The following is a 22616-nucleotide window of genomic DNA, read 5'->3' on the forward strand; positions in this document are numbered from 1 at the left end:
TAAGAAGTCATCTTTCTTTTCTTTAACAAATCAAAATCCAAATATTTTTTGGATAGTGTAAATCAGAATCAGAAAAATGTGAAAAAATAAGATTTGGTTCTGACAATCTCAGCATCACTTCAAGCAAGTTTGATAACATTGCCACTTCCTTAAAATGTTTGTCCAAATCTGCTTAAAATCTATCCAAGCATAAAGAAGAGTATCTTTTTGGAGCAAGATATTGCCAAAGTTCCATTTTTGGGATCCCTCCCCCAAGTCCCAAGAAATCGCAACAACTTTCTGAATAAAAGATCGGATATCAAACTTGCAATAATATTACAGACCAAATTTGGCTGAAATCTACCCACACATTAAGATGGACAAGAGATTTGAAGCAGAATTTCAGCTAAATTCCCCATTTGGTGCCGTGCTCCTCTTGATCCCCAAGGATGGAAACAAAATTCTGAATTTAAGAAATGACTGCCTACCCCAACTGATGAATTGGGCTAAACTTGTTGAAATCCATGCAGGCATGAAGGAGTAGTGTTTTGAAGCAAAACCTTGGATAACTTCCCCCTTTGGGCCGCCCGCCCCCCTCGGATCACTTCCCCCTTTGAGCCCCACCCCACCCCAAGTTGAATTCCAGGGTAAATTTCAAAGCACTTTAATTTCCGGTCATTATGTCATGTCATTCATATTGAGGGTACCGGATGTGAAATGGGACATTCTGGTGACAGAGAGTTAGGACTGCAATGGGTTTAGTTAGGAGAGAGAGCGACTTAGTTTGAAACCTATTGACAAAGTGCAGTGACCAATCACTGCTGCAGATCTAAATTCAAGAGTGTACTTAGTGAGCTAGGGGACAAAACACTCCATGGTTGAAGGCCCTGATTAGGGACGGTTGACATTAAAGTGACAGTTACAAAGCAGCTGTACATTACTTAATCTGTACATCCCTTGTATGTAGTAAATTTATACTACTGTGATTAACACACGAAAAAACAAGCTGATAAAATCAATAACCCTGAAGTACTTCCAAGTTTTTTTTGCTTTAATTAATATGTCCATACTTGAAGTCAGCAATAATAAATATTGTTGCTCCATGACAGAAAAAAATCTGCAAATATGCTGGAATCCATCATTATCTGTAAACATGCAGTAATCCATCATTATCTGTAAATATATTCTTAAGATTAAATGTACAATGTATTATGTTGATCATTCTAGCAAAGAAAAATAAGGTGTACAAAACTTCAAATGTCCAAATTCAAAAAGACTTCTGGCATCCTATCTGAAAACAGGGGCTAAACTTTGTTAACAAAAAACAATGGTGTATAGTGCAACTTAAACTATGTAGAATTCTTAACTCATTCAGATTTCAATGAAGGAAGATTGCAGTGAGATATTCTGGTGTTGTTGGAGACATTTATTCCAATAACAACACTGTAGGGAGATTTACCCTATAGAAAGACTTGGGTGTTGTGCATGCTCATTATTTAAGTACCTAATGTAGGTTACATCATCAGAAGTATAAACCTGCTCAGAAATTATTTCAATAGTCCAATGAGTTACTGAGCACAATTTACACATTTGAACAGTCTCTCCACTACTTAATCTAACATTGTACAGGGTGTTCATTCTTTTACTGATTTACAACAAAGTTGATCGATAGTTAATCTTATACATGAAAATTGCCCTGGTTATTTGTAAATAGATTTTGGCATCAACAACAGCAGAAATAACTGTACAAATGGCGACCAAAAATGTTGCATATACATGTATATATTTATTGATAACTAGACATTTCAATGTGTTTAAACACATAACTAGTAACATATCAAATACTTCATTTCTCAGTTATTGTCATTCTTAGACTAGTTTATCCTAAACATTGTACATTTCTAATTTGGACAGATTTTGAAATTAAAATACAGTATTCAACATCAAGTCAGTTCAGATACAGATAATGAAAGTAAACAGCATTTCATTGGTACTGAGATCAGTACTGGATGCGTGGATATACAAATAAGGCACATGTTAGAATGTAATTCATTACTGAAAATGTGTTCAAGATGACAAAGAAATTCAACAGAAATGTAAGAAAAATTCAGTAAAGTACACAAACAAGACCTATTGTTTTTGGCATGACAAAGTGAAAAAAAGAAGAGCACAACAATTTAATGAGAAAAATCCTTCGGTAAATATTGTCACTCACTACCATTAATAACTGTATTTATTCAGCAATAAATCCATGATTAGAAGCAAGTCCACAGACAACTTGTGCAGTTTTACTAGAAATGAGGTGAAAGACATCTCTATTGCCTGTAATCAGCCCACTTCCAGTTTTCAGTCAGATATCGTGTGTTCACCTCCTGGACTTTATGTAAGATAAACACCATTTGACTGTAAAAAGGACCTGGTGTGTGTTTCAAATACATAAATTGTACCTGAAAAGTGTCTGAAAGGGCACAACATCCTAGATACTGACTACATGTGTATATAGCTCCTTCTACATTGTTTTACTATGTGTAAAGAACAAATAATTTTGGCAAATATAAAATTTCACCCTGGTTCATATTGTTTTATAAGTATCGTCACAAACATCAGCTTGTTTCCACTGTTAAATACTAGATGAGAATTAATTTCAGCATAAAAGGAGTTATGTTGACACTATTCTCTCAAGTGACATCATTAATGTTCTTTCCACAAAAAATTTTTTTAAAAATACCATTAACTTAAATCAATGGTCAAACATCAGTGGTCATTGATATAAATTTAATGGTAATGAAAACCTCCATCAGATTAATGACATATTCATGAAACATTTTTAATAGTATTTTATAATGGATAATAAAATGAATCATTTCGATGGTCATCAGAGCTTTTTCATAAGAAATCAAAGGAGTTGACTTGAAGGTGTATGACTTACAAATGAGAGTGGTATCTAGTACCATGATACAAACATGTTCATTTCTTAAAACAAGAGGTCCATAGGGCCTGTTTCACTCACCTGACTTTGCTAGGCTGAACTTGCTTCATTAAAACCAAAGGAAAAAGAATTCTAATCTAAAATATCCCAGCACACAACACATAACATATCTATTTTCCCATTTTACCCCAAAATCCAGACCAAACATAGATACAATCCTCCCATGCCTCAAGATGAAGTATTTATTCTAATTCCCTGGGTCCTCGCCTTCCTACCCCAAGGTGTTGAGACACATCATTTACCAATTGATTCCCCACTACTCAACAATGTTTCAGGCCAAATATGGGCAGAATCCAGTCGTATCGGAGAAGTAGGATTTTCAAGAATTCATTCCATTTCCTCTAGTGAGCCCCGCCCCTCCCATCCACAGGTTAAAAATCTATACAAAATCGAAGGAATGCTTCCAGCAAAACCCAGTGATTCCTACTGGAGAAGTAGGATTTTAAAGAATTTGCTCTATTTCACCTATTGGGTCCTTTCGTTCTCGCCTTAGGGTGCCAAGACCAACCTTTTATACAAAATTGATTACCCTTCACCCAAAAATACTTCAGACCAAATATAGGCAAAGTCCAATCATTTCTTTAGGTGAAGTAGGATTTTAAAGAGTTTGCTCAGTTCCCTTTTTTGGGCCCTACAAATCAGGCCCCGAAAGGCCGGGACCCAAGGTTTATACAAAATTTGCTTTCTTTTTCCTAAGAATGCTTCTGACCAAATTTGGTCAAAATCCGCTTAGTAGTTCATGACTAGTAGGGATTTGTAGAGAATGATGGACATATGGATGGACGACAGACACCAACAGTATGGCATATGCTGCTCACTCGGCTTTTAGACCAGACTATCCAAAATATTTCGTAAACAATTCTTCACGTTAACTATTTTTCATTTCATGTACATATTGAAAAAAAGTAGTAGAAATACATTCTAATTGAGTAGATAAATAACAAGATATATAAACAATTACATAGTCCCCTCACAACAATAAATTTAGTGTCTCCATGTGTAATACATTCCTTAGAATAAACTTTCAGAATAAACCTTAAGACTATCTTTCAAAAATGAAACAGAAAGTATCTCATTGTTGCAGCATATGCATACAAGCTAAACAAAATGTAAAGTAAGAAAACTGAGTCGATACATTTAAAACCAACATTGTAATGTTAACACATTACACAACCAAGGATTTGTCAACAATGACATAACAAACTAGATTTTATAATGCTTCATCGTGTATTAGATCTGAACAAGACTTGAACCAGTTATCAAGAATCAATAAATCTGTACAAAACTTGACCAATTATTAGATTCCCACTAATTCAAATCTAGATCTTTATAATATAACTATAGATTGTATTCAGGTGATTACTAAATCTCATTGATCTGATTCTAATCACAAAAAATCTGACAATTATCAAAATGCTGACAAAATAAAAACTACAAATGTCCCTTTACATCTTTACCAATTATTGCTCTTTTTGAAGTGCATTTTTTTATTCATTGTAGGAGCATGCTGGTCCTTAATGACCAGGTGACCCAATACTAAATCAGACCTTCTCTCACACAGCTTTCTCATATATGTATACAACTTCTCCCTTTACCATAGTACAAAAATACATCATTCTTATAAGAACTGTCTAACTTGTTAATGTGTCATGCTAATTATCCAGTATATACAGGAAGTGGTTTTACCATGACAAGTTTAGTTTTAATCATGTGATATGTAACACTACATAAACTAGATATTGTGTATAAGAAATGTATGTTCCACTCCTATGCAAACAAGAATTTGATCAGCAGTAGAATTTGATGCTATGATATGGGAAACCACAAACAAAATCTGTTGAGAAATTCTCAAAATATGATATCAATTAAAAACAGGACAGGACACCAGCAGACAGGAGAGACACAGATTACACTAAAAAGAAGGCCCTATTAAAATGCAGGGCATAAAAACCACCAGGACAGCAATTATATCACAACTTACAACCAATACAGGCACAACTAGTCTAACTCAAATGCATTATCATCCTTTACCTGGTGTTTACCCCCCAAAAAAACCAACACTGTTATCTCCCCTGTACTGATGTCTACCAAAAACAGCAGTGTTGTCTTCCCTTGCCGGGCTGCTTTCACTTAACCCATACCATCTACCAAACAAGAGGCCGAATGGGCCTCCATCACTCACCTGATGTTCAGTGTTCATCAAAAATAGAATCGGAGTTAACATGTACACCATTGTCATTCAAAGAGGACGTATCAAATCAATTTCTACCAATCAACTAAATACCATACTTCTGTGTCTTTTGGTTAGTAAGAAGAAGTTGCTGTTAACAGATTTGACTCCTTTGACCTTGAATACGGTTCATAGTTATTTCTTTTCACAAGTTATGTTCAGTTTCCTTCCAGCAACCTACCAAAAATATACCATTTCATTTGGGTCACTGGTTATTGAGAAGCAATTGTTTAAATGGTAAAGTTGACACAGGACTGACAGATGACAGACAGTACACCATAGCATAACCCACATCACCCTTCAGTCAGTGAGCTAAAAATGACAAAGTGCTTGTTTAACAATGTGAACATCTAAACTGGCAAAAAAAAAAAAAAATCACAGCCAAACTATTTCTATTTAGTAATCATGAATATTTATCACAGGTCTCATCTATACTAAATCTGACATCAGCTTTGAGTAACGCGGATATCAGTACACCAGATGTTTCTTTTAATACAACATAAAACTTTAAGAACATATCGACATTCCTGGTTTAAAGTTACGGTAGAGCTATTATTCAAAACAGTAAACATCATGTATATAAACCTGTATACATCAGTTCAAGTCTGTATCAACAAACTATTTTGTACTGTTAATAATCTGTAATTCAGATGATGTTGAAGAACTAATTAACAGCATGGAATCATAACTTAAGATTTACCATTGCCAATTCTAAATAAATCTACCATTGCCAATTCTAAATAAATCTATGTGATTCCATTTTACTTATAAAACGCAGGAATGGCACAGAAGTCTCAAACCAGCAATTCCACTGAAATAATGTCTGGTCGCCTCCTTTTTTTCATTTTAAAGATTTCACAAGAATTGAAAAATTCCAAAAAAATCTGCTTATATGAGTCAAAAGCCTATTGTGATGTGATAAGAAATGTAGTTATATCAATTGAAGGTGTGTTCAAAATATTATGTCACCTAACTTTACAAACTAATAAGTTTGTACAATTTCTGAACTCTCTGCAATAGTTACCTCTGAGAAAAACTTTTTCAAATATGAATAGAAAAATAAATTCTAACACCAAATGCTATTAAACAGCTATTAAAAATTAATTCTGAAAATAATAAGATATGATAAACAATGTCATTGAGATTTAAATTTCCCCATCATAAGTTTTATTAATTCTCAGTTCATATTAAGATTTCTAAAATACAGGACTGGTACATGTGTTCATGAAATTATGTAAATTCAACAATCAGACAATCCCATTCACTACTTGAAAACTGGAAACAGAAATTCATGCTTTAATAGGTAAGTTAAATTTGATTGTCATCTTGAGTGTTTATTTTGGGACATGATCATTGGCGAGTGCAACTCTACATTACAAAGACAGAACAGCTGCATAAGGAAAACCATAGTAAGCTGCTTAAACTACAGTAAAAAGAGAGTTTTCTGATATTTTGCAATGAATATTTGGCACCAATTTTTCAATTTCATTATCGGTACTTTTTCATGTAAACAGAACAATGAATCATTCCAAATAAACTTATTAGGCAGTTTTTTAGGTACCTCATGCTACCCAGGGTAATACATTGTAGTACCCTTTGTTAAGTACACATGTGAGTAAATAATCATATGTACGGTATGTGAGGTAGTTTTAAAGCCTAATCAACTTCAGAACATATCAAATTCAAAACAAATACTTTAAGGTGCTTTGGAGACCATAAAGCTGATTTGACAAAGTGTGATAAATTTGAGATGTGATTAATATCTAATTAGTATGGTATTCGTTTGACCCCTCTGTAAGGACTAGCCCTCTGGGGTTATATAAAAGTTATAATATTAACAAAACTCGAAGTCTACCACAGATCTGTCTTTTGCTGAGTATAACACACAAATTAGGTTATACAAATGTCCAGTTGTCATCAGCTGTGTGTATAGGTACACAGATACATACTGGGTATATTGTAATTTGTACATGGAAATTTGGAGCTGGTCAGTCAGCTCCGTCAGCTGCCGGAGAACTCGGAGGAAACCTTTTGTATGAGCTGTATGAGCTGCTGCCGTTTGTTTTTCATCGTAGTACTGTTGACAGTGTCTGACAGAGACACACAGAAACCTTCACACAGTTCTTTACACTTGTGTTCCGCAGTCGCTATCACATATAGCCCACAGTCATATCCTATAAAATACAAAAGTTACAATACAGACAACAGTAATCATTAACTTCTGACATGTAACATATTTTGCTGCAAATAAGTATTATATATTTTTATGGTACCATACCATTTTAGAACCAAACCAAGGCCAAGGTGTCAAACCAAAACAAAACCTAGGCCAAGGTATCATACCAGAACCAAACCTAGGCCAAAGTATCAAACCAGAACCAAACCCAGGCCAAGGTATCATACCAGAACCAAACCCAGACCAAGGCATCAAACCAGAACCAAACCTAGGCCAAAGTATCAAATGAGAACCAAACCCAGGCCAAGGTATCAAACCAGAACCAAACCTAGGCCAAGGTGTCAAACCAAAACAAAACCCAGGCCAAGGTATCATACCAGAACCAAATCCAGGCCAAGGTATCAAACCAGAACCAAACCTAGGCCAAAGTATCAAACCAGAACCAAACCTAGGCCAAGGCATCAAACCAGAACCAAACCCAGGCCAAGGTATCAAACCAGAACCAAACCCAGGCCAAGGCATCAAACCAGAACCAAACCTAGGCCAAAGTATCAAACCAGAACCAAACCCAGGCCAAGGTGTCAAACCAGAACCAAACCCAGGCCAAGGTGTCAAACCAAAACCAAACCTAGGCCAAGGTATCAAACCAGAACCAAACCCAGGCCAAGGTGTCAAACCAGAACCAAACCTAGGCCAAGGTGTCAAACCAGAACCAAACCCAGGCCAAGGCATCAAACCAGAACCAAACCTAGGCCAAGGTATCAAACCAGAACCAAACCTAGGCCAAGGTATCATACCAGAACCAAATCCAGACTCATGTATCATACCAGAACCAAACCCAGACCAAGGCATCAAACCAGAACCAAACCTAGGCCAAAGTATCAAACCAGAACCAAACCCAGGCCAAGGTATCAAACCAGAACCAAACCTAGGCTCCAGTATCATACCAGAACCAAACGTAAGCCCAGGTATCAAACCAGAACCAAACCTAGACTCCAGTATCATACCAGAACCAAACCTTGGCTCATGTATCATACCAGAACCAAACCTAGGCCAAGGTATCATACCAGAACCAAACCCAGACTCATGTATCAAACCAGAACCAAACCCAGGCCAAGGTATCAAACCAGAACCAAACCTAGGCTCCAGTATCATACCAGAACCAAACCCAGGCTCCAGTATCATACCAGAATCATACCTTGGCTCCAATATCAAACCAGAACCAAACCTAGGCTCCAGTATCATACCAGAACCAAACCTAGGCCAAGGTATCATACCAGAACCAAACCCAGACTCCAGTATCATACCAGAACCAAACCTAGGCCAAGGTATCATACCAGAACCAAACCCAGACTCATGTATCAAACCAGAACCAAACCCAGGCCAAGGTATCAAACCAGAACCAAACCTAGGCTCAAGTATCAAACCAGAACCAAACCTAGGCTCCAGTATCATACCAGAACAAAATCTAGGCTCCAGTATCAAACCAGAACCAAACCTTAGCCCAGGTATCAAACCAGAATATACTGTTGAGGTTACTTGTAGCTTTGTTATCAAATACGTCATAATGACTTATACAGTTTTACCAAATCTTTAAGTCAACTATTAGTTTGACAATTCACCAAGGGAGACATGTATGCATATGGAAAACTGGAAAGTAAGACAACAGCTAAAGAGAACTTTGTTATATTCTGGAATAACTATGTGACAGTCAGGAAAATGAAGTGACATCTGATATATTTTGGTGTTAATTGTCTACATAACAGAATATGAAGCTAGCTTGTTGTCTTTTTTTCTCTTGCATTATAATTTTCCCCTGAGTTTTTTTTTTAAATTTTGAAGTCATAAGAGAAATGTAGTGACTTTTCAATTTTTTTTCAACATCATCAATTTTCACCTTCCCTCCCCCCTCTCCCTAGTATTTACAAAGGTTCATACTAATCGCTTGTACATGTAGTATACAGCAGTTCATCCTCACACCTTTCAGTATATATCAGGTTCATAAATAACACATTTATGAGTGTTATGAAGTGTAAATAATATGCACTTATATAAAATTTAACCACTTATATATATATATATATATATATATATTATTCTAAATTTTCTAATACATTGTATATTAAATTATCATCAATAAACATGATTATTTTTCTATCAATCATCTTTATTTACACTTAAACTAAGTCCTTGTAATAAGATTGTGCTTACCATTCTGTTGCTGAGGGCTATCTGCTTCAATAACTTTCATTCTCCCTCTAGGAGCTGCAAGGAAAGGATAAAAAAAGTATTATTTTTTGACATGTAATAATCTAGTATTTTTCAGCAGACTTTTAGCACTGCCTAGATGAAATCCTATACAATGCCTATATGTGTCCCTATGTTACCACAGTATGTGCTCTCAGAAACAATCAACTCGTAGACATAACTTTTTTTTTTTAATATATCAAAACATGCAATATTTGTACATTTATAACTAACAAACCATGTGTACTCAGTAGTGACCAGTTTTATTTGCTATTTTGTGGGACAGAAATCCTTAAATTTAATTCATCATGTGCATTCAGAAGCGATGAACGATTCACATTTGTTTTAAATATTGTGGACAGAATGTTTAATCAGTGCAGGTGCACTTTGTACATTCAAAACATCTTATAATGATAAGACTGCATAAGTATAGTCATCTAAGCTGTAACAGAGATCAATAACAACAAAGATTAAGGTAGGCATGTTAGAATAACAATGCTCCAAACTTCTGCTTACATTTGTGTACAATACATTCATTCATGTACAGGTAGCTGATTACATTTGTACACTGTTTCTGACATCTGAACTTCTCATATGTCAATGCCTCTATCGACAAGTGACACCCCAAGGTCACAACAAACTGCAGAGGTGGAGCACTAGATGTTATAATACATTGTGACTATTGATCACATTACAGAAATGTGTTGTTGACACTTCTTTACACTACATAAATAACAAGGACCATAATCCAAAGGACCACTGCCAACTAGGATATAATTTTGCCTTATTTGTATAACAGGCATTCTTACTAACATTACGTAACAAAGTCCAAGATCAAGGCTACTGAACCCTGTTCATCTTGTGTGGAGTATTTAAAAATGAAGAGAATTAGCACATGGGAGATTACCTCTCTCAATCCAATAGCTGCATAAAATCCTACAGTACTACTAAAATGCAGCCTAACTCACCTGAACTAACATGTGCAGTAGAGTGGACAAAATAAATGAGGTTACTGTAAAGTACAAAACACCTTGTTATGTGTCCCAGTCACTATTTGAACCTTTAAATGTCTCACTTCTCATATCTAATTCATAGTGTAAAAGGAAGAGGTAGGTGTGGCTTGTACATATTAGTAGAAAAAGCTGTCTCTGCCATGGAGCATGCTTCTATGGCTTAGGTAGTAGAGCCTTGGATTATCATGTCGGGAGACCCAGGGTGCCATTTCTGCACTCAAGCAGGAATGTCTTTTCCTTGTACTTTTATGTTGGTGCCCTATGTTGGAATTGAACATAAGTAAGATAACTTCTGCAAATAAGTGATTTAAACTTTCATCTTTACTGAGTAAATTTATCTATTTATGAATAAATTATTAAGACACCCTTTCTTACTAGTGGAATGAAGATTTACAATTTTTATGACACCATAATTCATGTACTGGCTTAAAAAGATCAAATATTTTTTCATCATATAGAATGAAATTAATTGTTAGCTGGGTATTTTAAGAATAGGAAATTTGTTCTTATTTCAGATTTTTTTGGCCCAAATTTTACAATTGCATATTGTACAAATAACGAAAATAATGTGTGCATTTGTGGTTAATGATGTGGGAACTGTATGTAAGTAACCTAATCTATATTTTTTGTTACAAATGATATATGCTTTTCAAGGAGAGATCTTAATGTATTTTGTCTGGATTGGTGGGCTTATAAAACATGTTACTCTTGTACAAACCACAGGCCTATAGAATATCATACTCTTGTACAAACCACAGGCTTATAGAACATGTTACTCTTGTACAAACCACAGCCTTATAGAACATCATACTCTTGTACAAACTACAGGCTTATAGAACATCATACTCTTGTACAAACCACAGGCTTATAGAACATGTTACTCTTGTACGAACCACAGCCTTATAGAACATCATACTCTTGTACAAACTACAGGCTTATAGAACATGTTACTCTTGTACAAACCACAGCCTTATAGAACATCATACTCTTGTACAAACCACAGCCTTATAGAACATCATACTCTTGTACAAACTACAGCCTTATAGAACATCATACTCTTGTACAAACTACAGGCTTATAGAACATCATACTCTTGTACAAACCACAGGCTTATAGAACATCATACTCTTGTACAAACCACAGGCTTATAGAACATCATACTCTTGTACAAACCACAGGCTTATAGAACATCATACTCTTGTACAAACCTCAGGCTTATAGAACATCATACTCTTGTACAAACCACAGGCTTATAGAACATCATACTCTTGTACAAACCACAGGCTTATAGAACATCATACTCTTGTACAAACCATAGGCTTATAGAAAATGTTACTCTTGTACAAACCACAGGCTTATAGAACATCATACTCTTGTACAAACCTCAGGCTTATAGAACATCATACTCTTGTACAAACCATAGGCTTATAGAAAATGTTACTCTTGTACAAACCACAGGCTTATAGAACATATAGAACATCATACTCTTGTACAAACCACAGGCTTATAGAACATCATACTCTTGTACAAACCACAGGCTTATAGAACATCATACTCTTGTACAACCCTTAGGCTTATAGAACATCATACTCTTGTACAAACCATAGGCTTATAGAAAATGTTACTCTTGTACAAACCACAGGCTTATAGAACATCATACTCTTGTACAAACCATTATTCTTGTACAAACCACAGGCTTATAGAACATGTTACTCTTGTACAAACCTGTACAAACCACAGGCTTATAGAACATGTTACAAACAAACCATGGGCGTATAGAAAATGCTATTCTTCTACAGACCACAGGTTTTTAGAACATGTACAAACCAGTACATATCACGGGCTTGTAAAACATGTTACCCTTGTACAAGCCTTGGTTACCGGTAGTTACAATTTGAGAAAGAATTTGTGGCTAGAATATTTGATAGTCATTCATGATCCAACTCCCCTTTTTATTTAAATCATTTAAAAGAAAAACAGAGATTGAGTTACTAGTAAGCAGTAAGCCATTCATAATGAACTGAGTGTTCATTTGGATTATCAGTAAAATGAAAATATATCACCATTTATTCTTTTTGTTCTGGGTTACCCCCCTTTCATAATCTTGTGTTCAATACCTAAGTCCAGGTAACCATTAAGGACTTGTATTAGGGGTATGTTGAGGGGTCATGTGTGTGTGTGTGTGTGTGCGTGCGTGCGTGTGTGTGTGTGTATCTAGACTTTTTGTTTATACTTCAAATCTAACTTTCTTTATATCTACATAAAATACTATCGTAGACCACAGTCAAAATTTTGTCCAGAGATACAATAAAAGCTGAATTTAAGTTGAGAATTTTTATGCCCAGAGAGATATTATCACTCGTCTGGTATCCGAGCCAGAATTGTCCACTATGCTGCAGCAGGTCAAGGATTGTAAAGGATAACATGTCCTCATGGACTCTTTTCAAATACACAGACAAAAGAAATTTTTTAAGAAACAACAATACCAAGGACATAGGGTTGTATCTTGTAGGCCAACTGCTTTGCTATTTCCTTGTTTGCACTCCCAGAGGAATCATAATGACGAAATTCCTGTCGACATCTGATGTACACCAGCAGGCTCCTGTAACAGATAGTGTTTCACTCTATATAAAATACTACAGCTTAAATGTAAGGTTAGGATAGAGCCTTTGAAAATGAGTTAATCTGACTACCAGATATAATATTTGTATATCGGTGGTGCATGGTATTGTGAAGCATGGTAAAATGAACAATAAAATTTAGGATGGAGCAAGGGCCTTCACTTTATCATTGATTTTTTTGGTGCTTGTATGAATTATAGTGGTTATTTGAATTAAGTGGTTATTTGAAAAACAAGTGAAAAAGTAGTTATTAGTAAGAAATTAGTAAAATGCTTTACTTTTTGTCATTTGTGTGTTAAGGTAAATGAGTGAAGGTAATTTAGAATCAAAGTACTGAAAGTACTGGTATGCTAAGACCATTAAAAAATAAATTCTTTGTTATTAGCTTGCTATATACTGAAACCAACTATATGCAATCAGTAAATCATTGCAGCCCATAAAAAATGACCAGCAGATATCAGAAATAACAAGCATAGTAGTATTACTTATGTAATACATGTCCCAAGTAGGCTCCAAGATGCAATGATAGGGAAGTTGTCCATTTCTTTGGATACATTGTACGGAATGTTGATCATGGACACCATATTAACACTTTAAAGACTGTGTATCCTATTGGTTTAAGACCATTAGTTAGACCATCATGCAAATAACATGCTACATACAAATATTGGACAGCTTCATTTTCCAGATTGTTTGTAAATGACTGCATAAGAGTGCCAATTTTCTAAAACAAACATGACTTGTCACCATAACTTAAAACAGAAGATGCCTATTCTTCCAGAAAACCTGGTCTTATTCTCCTTGTACTTTTTCTGGGAATCTTCAAGTAGATATTGACTTTGTTCCAATTTTTCATGTTTATATATTCTTTGTTCTCTAAAACTTGTCACAAGATATTTTATTCCTCTTGTATTATCATTTTTTTTAACATCCTTACAGTGACCTTGAACCTTGAAATTTACAAGATGTGAATATCTTTTAGGTTGTGAAATTTGATAGAAAAACGAGGGTAATACAATGGAAAAACACCCCCATGCAACTATCCGTTTTTTGACTGTGACCTTGATCTTTGATATCTGACCCTGAATTTCTAAAGAAACCGACTTCTCCTCACAAGGGATACATGTTCCAAATTTGATAAAGGTATACTAACTGTCTTGGTCTCAATGCGTTTACAAGGTAATCATATAGTACTTATGCAAGTACTGTGACCTCTACATTCAATCCTCAAAATCATTACTATATCCTCTCCACATTGCCCAGGGATAACTGAAACTGTAATCCAAATGATAACTAATACCCCCATCACCCACAGCCTTAGTTATCTCCCCATGGTGACCTTTTGCAAAAAAACATCCTCTGAAACACAGCGGCATGTGCACATGTTCCCTAATATTCCTGCAAAGTTTTGTTGAAATTGGTCCACAGGTTTAGAAATTGACCGACATGCAAAACCTGTCTATATTGACCAGATGCCATGGCAATCAATATTTCCAGGGGAAAATGGTGCATGCACATCTACACATTGTCCCAGATATTACTGTAGTTTCATTGGAGTTGTCTAGACAAGATGTGTCTACAGACAGACAAACAGATGGATGGACAGATAGACAACTTGATTCGATTTACCCACCCTTTTGGTGGTATAAGAATGCACAAGAGTGCTTACAAATTCCATGTGGACAGACATCATGGAAAAATAATAATGATAATAATAAAAATAAAAACATGATAAAGATGCTTATATCTTGTTTTCTTTATTCAGTATACTTTCCATGCTTTGATCAGCAATGTAATCGTGTCATGTCAATATCCTAGTATAAGATTGCATACACAAAATTGTTGTAGGTAGACTTTTAAGATAAATAAAAAAAATACATGTCTAAGTTTAAATGAAGGTTTTAAACAGAAGTTGTATTATGTTCAGTATACAGTGATTTTTCTAGACAATTGTAAACTATAAACTCGGTATACAGCGATCTTTTCTACACATTTGTAAACAACAAACTCAGTATGCGGTGATCTTTTCTACAAAAAGTTTTTTTATATATTGTATATACACAACTCAGAAAAAAAAAATAAGTAAACCTTTCTATGTACACTACAAACTCAGTATACAGTGAGCCTTTCTACATAAACTTGGTATAACTAGTGAATCTTTCTACTTAAGTAAATTGAAGATTGTAAAGAAATTTACTACAAATGCAGCATACAATGATCTTTTCCACATTTTTTTAGTTTCTGCCATTTGTTGATTCTTCTCTTGTGATGGTAAATATATTGCCGCCTTTAGAGAGTACTGTGACCTTAAAAGGCAACATGGTTGTTAGCATATCCTCAAGTGATTAACCATCTTCAACATCTAATTGGAGGTCGGAAAGAAGGACGTTTTTCTCCACCATAAGGTCCTCAAATCCATTGTTGGTCACAATGGCCAATTCCAAGTTAGAATAATCAAGAGATACCTTCTACCATTCCAGATTTCATTTCTTCAGGGACATCCACCTGCTGAAAGAGAGTAAAGCAAATAAATAACTATATTTCTTTATTGCTATGATTATGTGCAAGAAATATACACTTCTGTATAAGCTTATAGTCTTGAACTTCCCAATAGGAGTCTATATTAAATATAATTAATTGTTTTGACATTCAGGACTGTCAAATTATGAAGTGATGGACAGCTAGAAAATAAGAATATCTTGACCATGGTCATACAGAGATTGAATCATAAAGTTAAATTCATGAGATAAATCTGTGCAGTATGATAATTTATTTTGACGTTTGTATTTCAAAAATCATTATGACTTGAAAGGTAATGTGTAATTTAATTAATTACATTGGACCGTCATGCAATGGCAATGCCATTTTCATAATGTAATTGTAATTTCATTAATTACATCATCATGTAATTGAACCCATGCCTGTTACAAACAGTAGCTGTCCTAACTGATCCTAAAATTAAATTTGGCTATGTCTATCACAAAATTAATGTTGGCTGTCTATTACAAATGCCATATTTAGCTACAGTAGAGGTATTTCAAAAATGTATGTCATTGTAACTGAAAGGACACAATTAATGGTTACTTAACCAGAACTACAGTTCTGAACAAACCACTACAAAGCCTGGTTAACTGTACTAAGAAAATGTCTTCTCAATTAATCAATTTCATTGATTATTGACATCTTATTGTTGTACTTACAGTCACTTGAGTTTCTTAAAAGTTGCAATTTGACTTTTAATTAGGCCCAAAATGATAATACTGCAATGTCTAATTAGCTCTCGAGGGGTATTGGTTAGACTATTTATCTCATTTCATTCCATTCACCATGAAAACAAAACTCTAAAAAACAGTCGACAATTAATGACAAATATTGAGCCTAGGGCTGGGTAAAATTGATGAATCAAAAGTGTTGAACTGAAAGTGGACGCAGTTGACATAATACTGAAATTTCTGAGATGAACAAATACAGTACATATATCAAAAAGTTCAATTGTACCAATAATACTTTACACATTCACACTGGGACTTTACACATTCACACTGGAACTTTACACATTCACACTGGGACCTAACACTTTGCTAAGTAGTACAGTACAATATTACGGATAAGTTTTTTTTCTGGTTAATTTCCGATCTGTTGGGCCACTGACAGAAGTGACTGCGATGAGACCATTATGAAACGATCATTCCAAAATAAATCCATTTCAAAATACTGAAATACTTTACGGAAGCAACAAAAATGTGCTAGATGCTTACATAACATTTTTCAAATGCATACTGCTTCAAGGGAAAAGTCTTGAAAATATTTTGAAAAAAAAGTGCTATGGCGGCAGTGCCCAGCTTGCGCGTCGCCGTCAAGCCTAAATTCAATAGACGTGAAGGCTCATTCCAAATGAATTGTTGCAAAAAATGCAATTGATAGTTCAGTATAAGTATTGACTTCAAATTCAGCTAACATATATATATATAGTGATACTTACCTACATGAATTACCCGCCATCTTCTTTCAGCCGCCGTCTTCTTTCAGGGTCCAGCAGCACAGAGCACCCCGGCTGTTTCCGTCAAAATTTTATGCTACTCTAAATCATTCTTATTTTAGTTTCATTTTTATTTTCAACTACATATATCAGTATTTTTAATAGTTATCAACAGTATTAAACGGGAAGTAAATTTTCGAAAAAAGAAAAATAGAAAGATATACAAATGTATATGACTCCCACAATGCATCGCGCGGAAAAGAAAGTTAAGCCGCCATATTGGCATCGCCTCGCAAAATTTACCACCATAAACGTGAGTCTTTGTCATTGTATTTACAAATTTCGATGTCTGATTATCATTAATACACAACACAAAACATTTTCTTGATGTACAGGTAATGAAGAAAATGTCGATAAGGTTGTTTCATTTAATGACTAGCATCAGCAACTTGTAGGGGCGATAATCCAATGATTACGGTAATGTCCGGCAGATGGAGTAGGAGTAAACTTTCGATTTATGAACCAATGAAAACGAAGTACTGATACTCAGCCTCAGGGGCGATAGCAACATGCTGAAGAGCATTGAAAATGCTCTTAGCATAAAAATCATTTATGGAAAAAGGTAAGGAGTAAAAAAAAAAGATTTACTTTACCAAGGCCATGGTAAAGTGACACCCACGCCCCATCCTAAATTTTCTCAAATCTGTTATTAGCTTGTTTTATTATGTATGGAAGAAATATAATTAACTAAAGTGATTAAAAATTAAGCAAAGATCAATCGAAAACAAAATATAAAGTGACATCACTTAACTATCATGGATGTGGGAGGGATTCATTTTACAATGGAATTCCCTTCCTCCTAACACATAGATATAAAAAGAGAAGGTGTTCCTCTTTATTGGATTCCTTTATGCATATCATTAGTGTTAGATTACTCTACATATGGAAAGTAATATTAGAAAAGCAGTTATGAATTAATGTCAATAAAGAGGCCTTTAGGCCTTAACGGTCATCTGGGTTGAATTTTTGTTAACAAATGACAAGCACAAACATATGATAAAAATGCTTTATCCAACATCTAGCTTACAGATTAAAGCTTAGAGTATTGTTTGTAACAAGTGTGGATTGAAAGGACATTGCAGAAATTTGAACAAATTCAACTCTGCACTGAAGTTTTCAAAACATTGAATCTCCTTTACAACAAAATTCCAACCCGATTTGTAATTCCAACTTAAAATAGATACAACAAGAAGTCCATGGACCTTAACGGTCATCTGACTACAGAAAAATTTCAGCAGGGAGAAGGGATATTTTTCTACTTTGAATGAAATCTTACTAAGAAGCTGTTTTCCATGATGCAGATAGTCATTTTGGTGAGAAGTAAGTACCTGTAACATGGCACCTATTTTTTGACAGTAAAGTTTGAGCTCAATCCCATTATTGGAACTTTAGAGGAAGTTTAAAATGTGAAAAAAATTTATGCATGCATGCTACCAGCCTAATATCAGTCCTTTGGGTCTTGCAGTTATTAAGAAGAAGACATCTGAAGATTTTAAGATATTTGAAACCTTTGACATTGAGATCAAGGTAATTAATTTGAACAATTTTGGTAGCCCTTCATCCCAGGATGCTACAGATATAATATCAGAACTCTGCGCCTTTTGATTATTATTGAGAAGTCCAAAATGAGTTATTCAGTACATTATCATATTAGTAACATATTTTTTGGATTATAGGTTGTTTTTTTTCCTTGCGAGTCGGGCATGTGGCTTACATACAAGTGCTGCTTTCATGTGAATGAAGTAGAAATCGGCAGGATGGGGAAAAAAAACAGGAAGTATATAATTACGAGACGGTACTGATATTTTTGTTTACCTGCCTGTCACATGTTTGCGAGTGAAACAGATCGTCTATAACCATTATTTGCAATTGTATACAGGATGATTTAAGATTGAAATGAAAATAACCTTATCGTGGATTTAATAAATAATACCTTTTAATATGAATCACAATAATACCTTGTGGACTTCTGTGGCTACTTCAAAGCCATAGCAGAAGTTTACAATAGCCTTTTGTATCCTGGGATTTATAGGTCATCAGGTTATAGGTCAAAATTCTAGAACGACCACTATGCTTGTTTACAATATGAATGGCATCATGTTACTTACAGGAAGACATAGCATAGGAATATCAGAATTTGGTCAGTATGCAAGGGCCTTCGTTAACATTTAAAAGTAGACAATGATGCAGAGATTATTAAGTAAACCGTACGTGACGTCAGGCCCTATATATGTGCATAGACAATCTATAAAGGAAGCCAAACCAAACAAGTTCTATATTTGCCATTTTACCTTTTCTAAAATACATCAATAAAATAAATGTATAATTCATTTGCAAACTTCATTAAATGCTTCACTGACAATCTTGAATTACCCTCTGTTGTCTGTTATATCAACAAACTACGGCCAATGTAATGGTAAGGGGATATATATAGAGATATACTGATACAGTTAAACCTACCATTACAGTCACCCAAAAAAGAGGGATCTTAGCACCCACCATTGTTTGATCTTTATATGCTCTGATGATGGTGGGCTAATAACACCTGTCTTTCAAAACCACTCATTTGTTGTCTAAATGTAATACAATTTGATGTCATTGAACCTCCATACTAAGGTCACCTGTCTATAGTGGCAACTTTTCTTTGCTCACTTAAGTGTCTTTATAAACAGGTTTGAATGTTTACCTTACTTTAATTATCTAATTGAAGTCATTCTTCAATAGTAAATTTTAAACAGAAACTTTTAAGTATGCATGGCATTGGAAGAAGACAAAATTTCAGACATGGGGTCACATAAATAGCACCCTTGATTTCTCCTAGAACAAGTAACAATGAGATTTTATTTGAATCAAATGCAGCATTTACTCATATAAATATATCCATTTACAGCCTTAGCAAATTGTGTAGAAGTGTTAATTCTTGGCGAGTCCATAATGTTCAAAATTTTTGATGATACTGAATCTTCTTTCTTAAAAATATAAAGGATTTCCATTATATGTAGGCAAACAACCGGGAAAAACTTGAGTCAAAGACTCAGATACCTGTGCACTGAAAGTCACTGCCCGAGATTGATTTTCAGAATAAACTTTTATGAAACTTACCAGTGTGTGCCCCCTGCATTCTCAGGGTTACTGTTGTTATTGACAGCCATAAACACATACTCTTTCACCTTGAGATTCAGTGGCTCCAAAAAGACTCCTAGCTCCTCAGCTATAACAGACAATATTCCTGTCAGTAGGAGCAACACACAACTCCAATGTAAATTGAATTCTTAATCAAATCTACCTTTGTTTCCCCAAAATGTTGCGTCTCAGAGCAGGTAATTCTGTGAGCAGAATATCTTATCTATTAATATCATAAAGAGTGTGAATCTTATCTTTAGCTAAATTATCAGTGCTTGTCTTAAATTGAAATAAAAACAAGAGGCCCATGGGCCTTAACAGTCATCTGACATAAAATACAAGATTTCAAATTTTGAACTTGAGAAGAAGTCGAAAATGTGTATTCAAGATGGCTGCCATGGTAGCCATGTTGGATTTCGGACCAACCCGAAATTAACAAACTTTGGTCAGGATCATTTCAGGTAATTTTCAGCTCAATAAGACATGTAGAACTTGAGAAGAAGTTGAAAATGTTTATGACGGACGACGCCGGATAAAAGGTGATCGCAATAGGTCATCAGACCCTTCGGTCAGATGACCAAAAAACAGGCTCTTCTCTCATATGGTTTTCTGAATAATTAACAGAGTTACAGTTAATTGTACCTGGAGAAAGCTTTATGAACTGTGTTACATCAGGGCTAATCAGGCACAACCTATCAGCAGAGTGGCTGAACTGCTCTCTCTCAAAATACCTGAAAATTTCAAAAATAGAATCATTTCAACTATGTATCATTTGACATGAAATCACAAAGTATATTCCAAATTGAGCCTTGGCTGTCATTTATCACATGCACACTAAAACTACTTAATATTCATTTTTTTTAAACACATAGTTTAGAATGAGCAGAAAAGTAGCTTTATATAGGATATAGAATACAAAAAAATTTACTTTCAGAACTAAAAGTTATGAAATAGAAAGGCATTTAGGCTAATGCTACTGTTCAATTGATAAATTTAAAAGACAACTGGCATTTCACATTTTGTATATCACTTTTGTATTTGTAGTATTATTTTGGACGAGTCTTGAACACCAATTCCAAAATTTTGATGAGTACCAATACTAAGAGATATAGCGAGTTTTCAAAATTTTAGCAAATTCCACAGGAATGTGAGCAAAGGGCTGAAACATTAAAGTCCCAAAAATCACTGTTCAATCTTTAATCAACTGATAAGTATTTTGTTTTCAATAACTCAACAACCTCACCTGACCCCATTTTCATTATTCATTATAGAAATTTGTACACTTACTATCATGGAGGTATAATATAACCCAGTACTTTTTTTAAATTGACTGATTAAATACACCACCACGTTTCAGAATACCCCGGCTTCATTCTCCATGATGCAGACCACAGAACCAGACAAGCACATCCTTACAATAATTGTAGACACATATCAGCCAGCAATGTCAAAAACAAACTTTGCCTATTTACATGATCTCTTAATTTACTCGTACACATAGAATTCATATCATTTGGTGATTGTGAATATTCACAATTATATTTAATGGTTTTTATAACCACAATCTGTGACTTTCCTTCTGTATGCCACTGTGTTGGAATTTAAGGGATCTCTGTACCCAATGATGACAGGATACAAGGAGTATTAGGATACCCTTGAGCTTTCTAACCAATGGGTGTGTTCACATCTTCTCAAACTTAGGATATTCCCTACTCCTATAGTATTAAAGGCCGCTGATCAGTCGATATCCTGGCGGCATTGTGCTGACAATGCGTTTGTCATGAATTTCTCGTCGTGTAAACCTCTAACAGTGTTTGAAGCAGAAGTTCACAACCTGCTGGAATTAACTACGTATGCACTCTACCGAATTACATCAGCATTTTTCACAACGTGTTGCACACCGACTTTACCAGTAAACAACGTAAAAACAGACAGAGGAAGTACCTTGATGTCGTTCATATGGGCTAGCCTTGAGCGAAAGGTCAGTAGTAAAAGTGACCATTGCCCGAAAGCTGAAGCGGGGTACATGTTATGTATAAATGTTAACTTCTACGGCAACCGAAAAACGCAAACTTACTCGAAGCAAAATCCTATGAGTTTATCGTTTAACCAATTTGCTCCTTCAAGGAGTTTCAAGTCCGATTTCCGCAACAAACTGTCATTAAAGCTCAATACTATATCGTTGTCTCCATCTGCCAT

The 22616-nt window shown here is 34.9% G+C and overlaps 1 protein-coding gene across 1 annotated transcript; it reads right to left on the minus strand.

Annotated features, from left to right (window-relative positions):
- Positions 1-1009: 1009 nt before the first annotated feature.
- On the minus strand, positions 1010-22616 carry LOC132555899 (sentrin-specific protease 8-like). The gene is made up of 6 exons (XM_060220278.1): positions 22495-22616; positions 21060-21148; positions 20397-20505; positions 13121-13236; positions 9586-9639; positions 1010-7372 (listed from the first exon to the last, which is right to left on the minus strand). Exons 1-6 carry the CDS (start codon positions 22614-22616, stop codon positions 7200-7202), a joined length of 663 nt encoding a protein of 220 aa, XP_060076261.1. The 3' UTR covers positions 1010-7199.

This window comes from Ylistrum balloti, unplaced genomic scaffold (genome assembly GCF_031769215.1).
Source record: "Ylistrum balloti isolate Yb309-2 unplaced genomic scaffold, AGI_CSIRO_Ybal_v1 Utg370524, whole genome shotgun sequence".
NCBI lineage: Eukaryota > Metazoa > Mollusca > Bivalvia > Pectinida > Pectinidae > Ylistrum > Ylistrum balloti.